The sequence below is a fragment of the Anguilla anguilla genome, chromosome 13, assembly GCF_013347855.1.
Source record: "Anguilla anguilla isolate fAngAng1 chromosome 13, fAngAng1.pri, whole genome shotgun sequence".
Taxonomy (NCBI): Eukaryota; Metazoa; Chordata; class Actinopteri; order Anguilliformes; family Anguillidae; genus Anguilla; species Anguilla anguilla.
In genome coordinates, this window is record NC_049213.1 from 14258190 (window position 1) to 14270666 (window position 12477).

The 12477-nt window shown below is 43.0% G+C and overlaps 1 protein-coding gene across 1 annotated transcript; it reads left to right on the plus strand.

Moving 5' to 3' along the window:
- The first annotated feature begins 5209 nt into the window (after window positions 1–5209).
- On the plus strand, window positions 5210–12073 carry LOC118210746 (transcriptional repressor scratch 2-like). The gene is made up of 2 exons (XM_035387154.1): window positions 5210–6344; window positions 10943–12073. Exons 1-2 carry the CDS (start codon window positions 6185–6187, stop codon window positions 11764–11766), a joined length of 984 nt encoding a protein of 327 aa, XP_035243045.1. The 5' UTR covers window positions 5210–6184; the 3' UTR covers window positions 11767–12073.
- The last annotated feature ends 404 nt before the right edge of the window (window positions 12074–12477 follow it).

Sequence of the window (12477 nt, forward strand, 5' to 3'; positions counted from 1 at the left end):
ACATTAACGATTTGTAGAATATTCACCCAAATAATCCTACAGTAGCATTTCCTTCTCTGACAGCTTCAGAGCTAAGTGTTTCAATGTTACAGTCCAATGTTACTAAACCAATCGCCAGTGAGCCTATTGCTAGCAAACAAGTGCTACATAAACAGCAACACGTTCTGTGTTTAACTCTGAGTGCATTTTACTCCAAAGAAGGATCACATGTACTCTAAACTGTTTAAATGAACACTGATTTTTTACTGTGTGCCTGGTGGGGGCAGAATTTAACAGTTTGGTTCTCAGTTTAAGGAAATGTAAGGTTGCAAACCGGCAGATTGATACTTGTGCTGCTAACACTGTGGCGTCTTCACAGTAGCACAAAACCAGATGTAATTTAGACCCATTTTTCAATGCTATCCTTGTACATCAAATGCCTATAAAGCAGGATAATGATATTTGCCTGTATAAGAAACACACAGAAAAAAAAATGTTTGAGACTTGCTAGCAGAGCCATTAACATATTTTACTGGAGAAAGTTTGCAAATGCATTATCTGCTAAAGCTGTGGGCTTACAAACACGTCTTTATGTCTTTATGGTAATCAGTGTTTTTTACACACTGCACAACATATAGTAAACATTTGATTCATGGTGAGCATTCATAGAATTTTATGCTAATGTATTGATTGTACCTTTTTCAAGGTCACATAAAACTGAAATATTCATTCAGATTTTCAGTATTTAATCAGAGGTTCTTTCCAATTTCATTTAGAATGAACATTTCATTTAGTGGAGGTTCATTTAGTTGGAGCTCATTCTAATAGGGTGTCTTCCTGTTTGTGGAGGGTCATTCCAATTCCTGAGGTTTATTCTTTGCAGCGTTAATGGGATCGATGATGCAGTGTTGGGTTTCCCTCCTGTAAATGGGGCCACCTTATCTTCTGGTAGCAGGAGGCTTGGGGATTTGCCCCCGACATCAGTGGGGGTCTGTCTCCCCTACTGAGCTCTCGAGTCTTGCTTGAGTGAAGCTCGCCTTCGAAACAACAACAAAAAATCAGAAAAGCACGCATGATTGGGCCAGTCAGCAAGTTGTGGGCCCACGAGAGGCCAAGATTGAGCAAACACTTCAAGCAGCCCTGCTCTGGTCAGACCGTGAATGACACCAATGCCCTTCTGACACGCAAGGTCAATCCGTCATGGGACCAAGGGTGCAAGTCGCTATGGTAACACAGCTGAGGCCACTGGCTGGGGGGAAGCAGAGTGTAACAAGATGCCCAAACAGCAGAACAATAGAAAGAGAAGGAACGCTTGGTAAAGCTAAAGTTGTGGGGGGGGGGGGACTTTAGAATTGCCCGTTCCTTACATACACATCATACAAGGAATTACGCAATAGCAGAAGGTAGGAAATGTTTAGTGATGCAGGAAATGAAGGGTTCCAAATGCTCTAACTATTCTAAGGTATCTGGTTGAGGTGATGTTATATATAGGTGATGCTCAAATATCATAGAACCAAACTAAAAATAAAAAACTTATGCCACCCGTTTACGCCAACTATCCGTACTAAACAATGAACTGGTATAGGTTTTGCCCTTAGAACTCTTGTCATTGTTCTTAATATACCTCAGATGGCTAAAGTTGATGAAAAAAAATCTAAATTAGATGATTGTTTTAAGGTATGTTCTAAATCAGCAGTGAGGGAGAAAACCTGTTTCAGTTGTTTGATTCGGTTTTCACACTGCTTATGAACACTGCACAGAGGGACCAAAATTCCTCCCAAATGTAACAGTGATATTAAAGGAGATTATTGAGGACCCTGCAGTGGCTACATTCAGTGAGGACACTTACACATAAAGCACAGCACTTTCAGCTCCAGACATGCCATAGTGGGTGTGAGAAGATTTTGTTTCGTGTCGTTGAAGTGCTTTTCCTTTTCTGTCCCATAATTTCCGAACAAAAGGAAGTCGAGCTCTCAAGTACCCGTTTAGTAGCAACAAAAGCTGGAATGAAAGTCCAGGACTGATGCCATTTTGAAAACAGAAGCAGGCCCTTGCATGGATTTATAGGGCAATGAAACATAGTCTCAGCCTGTTTTTTTAAACAGTCCTTCATTTTTATTTTGCTGAGTTCAGTCAACTGTAAAAATACTTGAACTTTTTCCCTGAATGAGAGAATGATTGAGCACTCTCTTGAAATTGTTGAATCTCACTCAGTTCAGTGTGACTTAAGTAGGAATTATTCACAGCAGCCATACTGTTAAAATATGCAGGATGACTGCTCTGTTTCTATTTCCATCTACAGTACGCCTACAGTATGTGGAGAGTGAGATCACACCACTCAAACGTTCCAATCTCAAACTGCAGACAAAATGGCGGATGTTGACCATGGCATTCCTAGGCAATGTGCTTCATTTAGAGATTTTTCTTTCATTCCAACTTGGTGGGCTTGCACATGATTCTACTAAAAACTGGAATTCACCAGCATTTTTCTGAATTAATAAACAAGAAGCCCTAATTACAGTTGAGTTTAATTGTTTAATACAAGCAATGTGTTTCTTAATATGTCATAAAAGACTCTTGAGTTGCAAAGGACTTTATTTTTTTGTTTCTGCCAAATAATGCGTTTTGAAAGTAGAACATCTTTGTCACTCAAAATGTAATCTGGAGAACAATTAGGCAAAGAGTTGACAATTGAGCCTCAGCACTTGGCAGCATGAGGCAGTGCCGTTCAAAGGCTTATTTTGCATATGAAAACAAAGAGACAATATTATTGCAGCTCAAAGGAATCACTGATCGACCAGATGCTTATATTAACCAATTGAACCAGGTCTGTACCTTTAGATAACAAAAGATTTGCTGTGACATTCCTGAATCTCTAAGAATATTGCATGAAAAATTCCATTGCTTAATATCTATAAATAAGCACAATTGATCCCATGTATATGAAAATATTCAGATTTATATGGGGAAGAATGTATGTATTTTCAAGTTAGAGATGGAAGCCACATGCATGGTAAATACAGTTACATGCACTGTGTTGCAATGTATTTTCTCTGTTCCTGTTTCCTCTTCCTGTTCCTGTTTTTTATGCAGAGAGCATAATGGTCTTGCTACTCAAAGCAAATTCTTCTTAGTTCTTCCTGTTTTAGTGTATCTTTGGTTGTTTTTCTGTTGGTTTTTTTTTTAATGCAAGGCCAAAATTCCTCAAATATTTGTTCTCTTGTTTCAGGCAATGAACTTAATTTCTTGTTATTGAACTGGTTTTCATAATCTCATGACTGCACAAAACTGTAAGTATTGCACAGTGGCAAGTCACATCAGTGAAACCTGCAGCTAATTCATCTTGTTATGTATATCTAAGAATACGCAGCTCATTGCTGCCGGAACAGCGCATGGTTGTAAAAGTTGTGAGTTTATACTTCCTGTTACCTGAGTCACTTGATCGATACCCTTGTCTAGAATTACTTCCGGTACTTTCTGCATTTGTACTACTACATTTCATGGCAGATGTATTCAAACATGGTATTCAAAGCCACAGTCAGTCTATGCTAGCTTTTGTTTCAGTGTATGCTCATTTTTGTTCCAACCATAATTGCAACCTCTGAATTGTAACAAGCTGCTAAATGTGCTTAATTAGACTGTTCCATTTCTACTGAAGTGTGAGTTGGTTTCATGAGTTATCTTCTTCAGGTGACATTTATGTGCCATATTTGGATCACAAAATCAGACCAATGAATGCTTTCAATTCCTGTAATGTTTTATATTACAGGAATGTATTATAGGGCAAATGATTCCTTTAGTAAGAGGTTACATTGGAAAAACGAAATGAAAGATTCGGGCTACCAGTATGGTCTACTTGTTTCTTATTTTCACCCTGTATAATGGCTACTGCGTTATACATTTAAAAAATTAAAAACAATGTCCAATCTGTAGCCCTCCTGGACCAGGATCAGGTGCCTGACCGATGAAATCAGTCAAATCCCAATTGCTGAAAATTTTGACCTGGTCAATGAAACTAAACTATCATCTGGCAGATGAAGAGTTCAGAAACAAGACAAATGAACCAAACTTATATTGTGTGAAAAAGTTCAAGGAAAAATAAAGGCAAGAACTTACAGTTGACTTCAACACCGTCAGCCAATCAATTGATTGGCTCTAACAAAACGTAGCATGCACTGTGGGTCTCCAGAATGGGTGTTTCAGGGTGCATTGCCTGTACGAATGAGATGGTATTAAGTTCTGGTTCCTGTTGAAATGTACGTGAATGGAGGGGTCTGTGAAAACAGAAGATTGGATTCAGTCAGCAAATTTTTCTTGACTTGCAAAAAAAAAAAAAAAAAAGAAGCAAGTTGTGCTAATGAAATGTTAATGACAAACTTCGATTGAATCCAGGCCACAAGGTCTGAAGTTAATCCATAGCTACACTTTCTTGGCTTAGTATGGTTCAGGTAAAAGCATTCAGGGTACTGATCATTCAAAAGCACTTAGTGCACATGAAAGACTCTACATGTGACCTTGGTCCACAGAAACAACAAAGCCTGTAGCATGGCTATTGGCTTTGGTATGCTATTAACAGTGAGTTGCATTCAAAGGATTTCAACTACCCTAATAGGGCACCCACTGCCTTCAGTGTTTCTAATAAGCACTGGTAATGACTCTACAGGTGAGTAACCCCCCCCCCCCCCCCCCAAAAAAAAAAAAAACAGGTGGGGCTAGGTTTCCCCTGCCACTAGCCATTAAGACATGGGTTAGGCATCAGCAGCATAACTCACATAGCAGGGGGTGAATGAGACAATGAGAGCTGAGTCCTGATCTTTTGTGTGGCTGCAGAGTGTGGGACGGCTCCACACGGCTGGGAGGCTGGCATTGTCCACGGTCGAACCTGCACTCACTCTCATCCACAAGATGAATATTTCAATATTATGCCCATCAAATGCATGCTTGGTATCTCACTGGCTAGGGAATTTTATTAACATAAATGAAATGGACTCAAATTCAGTGATATTGTTTGGTAATCAAATTATTTTATTACAAGACTGATGTGCTTGCAGTTTAGGAAGTATTTTAACGTATATTGAAACTGTAAAACTAATTTTAAAAATTAAAATTAAAGACAAAGATAAAATATCCAGAATGTATGAATTATTATGTAATCATTAAATACATAATAAAATATGTATACTACTACTATGCTGACAATTTAGAAAGTAGTGTTATGATGATTATTTTTATTTATTTATTATTATTATTAGTAGTAGTAGTAGTAGTATTTTTGGTGGATTCATTATCTTCAGATCTCCTGTGATAACACAAGCATTTTTACTGCACTGTGTGCTTACTTTATTACTGCCCTCCCTCAGAAACATGTGTGATATTGTGCAGCAGCATTATATTCCTAACTGACCGAAGGAGGCTGAGAGCTGCAGGGCTATGGGGAGGCAGCGCGGCCGCAGGACGACGCAAACTGTGTCACTTCACCAGAAAACGGCGGAGGACCGGACCCTCCGTACGCTTCCCTCCACGTGTCTCCATTGTCTGCCTTCTCCCTTCTTTTCTCAGCGCACGAAAGGAGGGAGGGGTGGAAAAGAGGGGGAGACTGGCTCTGCTGCACTCTCTCTCTTCCTTGTGTGTGTGTGTGTGTGTGTGCGTGCGTGCGAGTTTGTGTGTGTGTGTGTGTGGAGGCACAGACGGTTCAGTTGTAATTCGATGTGTGTCCCCAGGGACATTTGATGGATTAAAGCTAAGCAGCTCCATTTCGAAGGACCACCTGATCTCACTGCTTGTGCCCCATATAAAAGCAGGCGTGATTGCTGATCTCAGCTAGTCTGACAGTCACTCTCTCTCTCCTCTCTCTCTCTCTCTTTCTCTCTCTCCCTCTCTGTCTCTGTACTCTCTCCCTTTTACTTCTCTCTGTCCATTTTGCTGGCTTGCATCAGAAGAGCTATCCAGTACTGAACAATTTTTTTTAAGCTGCTAAAAGGAATCGCAGCACGCAGCATCCTCTTTCACTGATTTTCCTTTCTTCATCTTTATTTTTTTTCTTCTATTTTTTTATTTTTTTTTGGACGGGTGTCTTGAAGTAACTCACGGATTACCATCAATTTTTTTTTGTTTGCTGTTACAGTTTTTCTCTTTTTGCGTGTTCGGTTTTCTGCTGCTTTTTTTCATGCTCTTTCCTTGGGCTCGCCTTGCCGGACAGTGAAACATGCCCCGTTCGTTTTTGGTGAAGCAGATTAAGCTGGATGATTTCTCGTCGTCTGCAGTGTCCTCTAGTCACCACCACCACCACCTGGATGAATCCTACACTTTCGCACGCTCCATCACAGAGTCTGTGGCCAGCCTGGGGGTCCATCTCAGTGAAAATGGTTAGTATTAATCCCTTCTTTTTGAAGAAATTGCTGTGCAGCTAAATGCAAGCTCACCACAATCCTTCTGATATTTTGTGGGCAGAGAAATATGTGTATATAGACTATAAAAATGTTTCCAGTATGTGCCAGCATGCATGAATTTGTTGAAAATGAAAACACCCCTATTGAGGTTCATGTTCTCTAATTAAAATATGTTACATAAAGCTGAGTTGCTGTTGCAGTGATATCCAAAATAACCCCCCCCCACCACCACCACCACCTCCACCCCCATCCCCTCCAGACCCCTCCTCCCCTCCCCCCCCTTGCTCCATGCGTCCAGACTTTTGTTTTTTGACTCTGATGGTGCGCAAATGCAATTCAGGTCACAGCAGAGCAATCGGCTTATGCAAATGAGCTTCGGAAACGGGGCTTGATTTCTCTGGGCCATTGTTGCTCGTTCACACGCGTACACATCCGCGCACACACACACACACACTCTCTCTCTCTCTCTCTCTCTCTCTCTCACACACACACACGCACACACACGCACACACGCACACACACACACACACGTCTGCGTTTGTTCCGGTGCGAGGCGTGTCTCGCCGGAGCCTCTGTGGGAGGCAGCATTGTGGAACTCGGATCATCGTGGGATGATGTGTTCGTCCTTAGCCGCTGTTGCCCTTGAGTTTTGCTCAGCCCCCGCCTAGAGTAGAGCCCCCTCCCCTCCCCTCCCCTTAGCTGGTCCTACACAGTTCTACAGCCCCATCAGGGGCAAAACTGCTACTGGACAGAAAAAAAGAGTCATCAGTGGACAACTGATATATAGTTGGAGGAGGAGGAGGAGCAAATGGGGGAAAAACAAAAAAGATAAATTAAAAGCGGTGGTGGGTGCGTTGGAAGCCACATGACTGTACGTGCGGAGCCTCGTCCTCCAATCGCCAGCCTCCCTGGCGCCCTTCCTCCGCGCGGCGCACGAGCGGCGGGCGTGTTTCAGGGCGGCGTGTTTCCGAGCCGCTGCGCCCGGCGGAAGTTAAACGGGCGCAGGGTGCCCCTTTTTTTTGGGGGGGGGGTGGGGGCGGGATGGTCCGTTGAGGAGCCGCCCTGCCTGCCCGTTTCCCCCCGGGTTCGGGACGCCAGCTCTCTGGCTCCCTTTGTTTTTCAGCGAAAGCGAGCAACGCAGCGCTACGAGCTGGAGGCTGTGCGTGAGCCCGCAGACCACACTCCGCCTGCTCAACAATCACTCCCACAAAACCCGCAGCTTAACAACTGTTTACCACATATCTCTTTACTGAGGTGGTGGACTTCAAATCTAAAAGCCTGTTTTTCTCTGCGTTGTGAGGAAAATGCATTTACCTGTAGGTCCTACTTTTGCAGTGTGGCCGTGTTTCATTCTAAACATTAAAATGGCTGTGCTATAAATCTTTCTTCCGTTCAGTTATCATAACAAGAGTAATCCTGTACTGTATTATGATACTAAAACAGCAATTCCCAGTTCCAAAGGCCAAAAGCTTTTCTGCACCTCAGACTGAACAGAGTGGCATTTGGTTGAAGCTTACGAGGATATTGTTTACCCAAATATTACCAGTGTCTTCATTTGTTGCAACCAGAGTTCCTCAGCAGATGATGAAAATAACTCATAGTTTATGTTTAATATTTATAAATGAGTACACTATATAAGAATGAACACGTTAGCTGTCTAATAGTCTATTGCACAGTGTGTTTACAAGGCCGCGTCAGTGTAGTTATAGATACCTATATTCACATAAATGTGCATGAAAAGAGATACCCTGACAACACAAGCCTAAGTCTGCAATCACTGTGTGCTCTGAGCCGACCTTGATTTAATTTGATTCCATACTTTAATGTGTCTTTACTCCGCAGACATGGTCTTATTGCATCATTGTCGTGTAAACTAAGTTATGACAGAGCCATGTTAACTAGAGTGTGAACAGGAGGATGCAAAATGCATTGACCACTTGCCTTGGGTTACATAAAAGGGTAAAGTTACAACATCCCCCCCTTTTGCTTAAAAAATTACAGTGGACTCCTTGTCTGACCTCGATTGGTATTGATTGAAACTTGCACATGCTGGTTGTATAGTCATTTGAAACTAGATTTCGAAGAGGATACATTAGTTATTTCTATTTTTTAGTTGAGCTTTCATTTGGATTCTGTGCAAAATGTACTTTTTTTCACAAACACACACATAATTTTTCAGTGACTATGTGAATATCTAAATGCAGGACTTATAATATGCCAGACTCGTGTACATTTTACATGAATGTTAGCCATCAGCTATACAGGATGCAGGAGTCGGTGGAGTCAATTTGAACCCAGTTGAGTTCTTCTGTTGACAGTTTCTACACATTTTCCGAGCTCTGATCAAGACTGATACAATAGACAACACACAGAATGTAGTGAATCTGAAAACTCTCAAACAGCTTATTAAGAATACACACATTTGTTGTCTTGTGACTCAGTCATAGCAACAGGCTTCCTGTAATCCACAAGTGAACCATAAAGAGCAATATGGGATTTAAAAAAACATATTAGCTGATTTTTTCCATTAAGATTTTCTCACGTATTGTCATTATATAATGCTGAATATGGAGCTGTAGGTGCTTCTCTCTCCCTTAGATTCATATACTCACATGCACCCAATGGTTTATTGATCAACACATAACCTAGAGTTTTATTAAAGAGAGGTTAATATTTAATTTCCACTGCTTGCTGCAAACAGCATTTCAGAATAACCTATTTTCTGTGGCTGAACAGATTTCCGCTCTGAAACAAATATAAATGAGCCCTCCACCTGCTTTCTGGTGAGAAGATAATACTATCCTGAAATTATCTTTTATAAAATATGTAACCTATGATCTATAGAAATTTACAGATTGTACTGGTTCCGGATTCTCATGGATATGGTAAAATCCTGTTCAACTGAGTCACCTCATTGTGTGAGAGAAGTCAACGTGACTTAAAAGAAACCCTGGTATGAAATGTATATTTATCACAAGTGTTTTTATCAACTCAAGCTTTAATTTGTGAAATCAAAACAAAGTGTAAAAAGGGCTATGCTGGAAAATTCACTGGAGAGCGGCATCTACCACTAAGCTGTGTAAGCCCTCCTATTACAGACACCCAAATCCAGCATTTTACACAAATTCATTTTTTCATAAATTGTTAGGTGAATCTTAAGTGGAACGTTGACCGTTAGCTTTGAAATGCCCATCAAGGTTAGAGCGCCAGAAATGCCTGAACCTTCATCATTCAGGCTACACCTGTGCTTCCCGCAGCGGTTTCCCATAGCCTGCCGAACTGCTTTCTGCTTTCGGAAGCTATCAAAAATGAAGTCGAGAAAACCACAAACCACGAAACCATTCGTCAACTAAAAAGTAGAACTGCTCAGTGTCACTTAAATACAATAACCAGAACTGTACCGTTTCTAAATCGACACCGTTTCAGCGCTGGTGTCTATTTGTCCGGTCATTGAAAAGACGCGAATGTGCTGTGGACGCGGAGCTCGATGCCCCTCAGGGCAGCTGCTTCTCACTCATTTGCACGTAATTGTGTGAACAGAAAAGCTCGGGACGCACGGGGCTTTCGCTTCCTCTGCTGTGAAAATCTAATCAGGCGTCGGCCTGCAAATCAATCTAACGGCCCCTCAGAAGAAGCTCCCTCTGTGCCTTTGTAATGGCAGAGGCTCCTTCTTCGTATCGTCACATTAGCCTCAGAGAAATCAGACCCCAGGGGACGGAGACTACTTAAACACCGGGGGTCTTCAGCTGCAGTCCGCTCGGCTCGTCCCGCCACGCTTTCTCCTGGAACATTTTCGCCGCTGGTTCGATAGAAATGAGAACCAGAGCACATCTGGCAATCCCCACAAGTGCCTGGTTGAAAATGTAATTTAATACAGAAAGTACATAGATGTCTTTATTGAGTTCGTGAACATGTTTTGACAAGAGGGGAAAGGCGGTGGGGGGGGGGGGGGGGGGGGGGGAATTGGGGGATGGGAGGTTTTCCAATATCCGATACCTTGTCCCAGGTGAGAGAATGTCCTGATTGTAATATAGGCTATACACATACCATTTTTTGGAATGAACAATCACAGAGAGGCTCAGATTTAAAATGTATAAAAAGTAAAAGTTCTGAATGTTCTCTTTACAAAATCTTGGGATCATTTAAATATACTATACTATTATATTTTGATCTCTATTGCAAATGGTCATCATATTTGCCACCAACAAATTTTCTGCTCTAATTTTCTTTATAGAAATTTAACAATTAAATACACTTCTGTATAACAATTATTTGGTATAAAATGATTCTTAATGTGTGTGTGTGTGTGTGTGTGTGTGTGTGTAGATATTCTTGTGTCTGATTTTGGTCAACCCCATAAAACTATCTATAATACAATGTAATAATATAATAATAATAACAATAGCAGTATTTCTCTAATGGAATCTGCACTTCATATCAGAGTCAGTAAATCTTGTAAGTCTGCATTAAAGACAGAAATAGATTAATAGGGGGACTTCACGGCACCCGATTAGAAAAACGCTGCAATAGGTAACATTGCCTTGCTGTGTGTGCCCCCCCCCCCCCCCTTTCAGGCTACATTAAGGACTACATCACGCCGTCAGTGTACCGGAGCGAGAGACGGGTGGGGCTGAAGAAGTACTCCCAGACCAGCAGCGGGGGGGAGGAGTACTCCGACCCCGACATGGAGCACCCCGACCTGGAGCACCCCGACAGCCCCCAGTCGGGCGTGACGGGCAGCGGCTGCTTCTCGGCCGAGGCCGAGGCCGAGGCGCTCAGCGAGGGCTACACCATGGACGCCTTCTTCATCTCCGACGGGCGCTCCCGCCGGAAGGGCCGGGCCACAGAGGACCGCGGGCGGGGCGAAGCCGCCGAGGCGGAGGCGGAGGCGGCGGAGGCAGGGGAGGCGGAGACGGAGTCCGGGGGCGGGGCCACGGCCCGGCACGCCTGCGGCGAGTGCGGCAAGACCTACGCCACCTCCTCCAACCTCAGCCGGCACAAGCAGACGCACCGCGCCCTGGACGGCAAGATGGCGCGCAAGTGCCCCACCTGCGGCAAGACCTACGTGTCCATGCCGGCGCTGGCCATGCACGTGCTCACGCACGACCTCAAGCACAAGTGCGGCGTGTGCAGCAAGGCCTTCAGCCGGCCCTGGCTGCTGCAGGGCCACATGCGCTCGCACACGGGCGAGAAGCCCTTCGCCTGCGCCCACTGCGGCAAGGCCTTCGCCGACCGCTCCAACCTGCGCGCCCACATGCAGACGCACTCCGCCTTCAAGCACTACCGCTGCAAGCGCTGCGACAAGACCTTCGCCCTCAAGTCCTACCTGAACAAGCACTACGAGTCGGCCTGCTTCAAGGGCTCCGCCGACGAGGACGACTCCGGCTCCGAGAACTGATCCGGGCCCACGCGGGGTGGGGAGGCTTTCCCGACGCACCTCTCCGTCCCTCCCTACGCCCTTTTCTGCTTCCCTCTTTTTTTAGAAAGCAATATTTTTCAAGTAAAACAGTAATAACGAAAGACGGTGACGACAAACGATGCTGGATTTCTTTTTGAACGATCGCTTTAGACGTGCACACATGCACACATACGCGCGCACTTGAGGAGAAGGAGGCTTGGCATGTGAATTCGTTTTTATCGACGGCTGAGACTTTGTCAACGACAGCAGTCGTCTTCCTAGTCCTGATATTTTATAGCAAATAATGTGGGGGTGGGGGCAGGGGCGAAGGGTGGGGGGTATGACAAAGGGACATGTTGAAAAAGAAATCTCTGGTATTTTTATGCTGTTTTTGTTTTTATCTTTTGCTAAGAATCAAATGCTTTTTTTGCAACTGCTGACTTTTTTATGAAAATTTTAATATAACAGTATTTGCAAATGGTTTTTTTTGCCATATTTAAGTATTAAATAATTTAGTGTTATATTTATTTATTTATTTATTTATTTATTTATCTGTGTGTTTATTTATTTATTATATATTTATAGAATTTTGTGATTTTGTGCCAATTTCTCCCTAAACTTACCAGACTACATCATTATTATGGGCGTTTAGTGGATACAAAAACAATTGTTTTTATGAAGAATGACACAAGTATTGAGTGCATCGTCAGA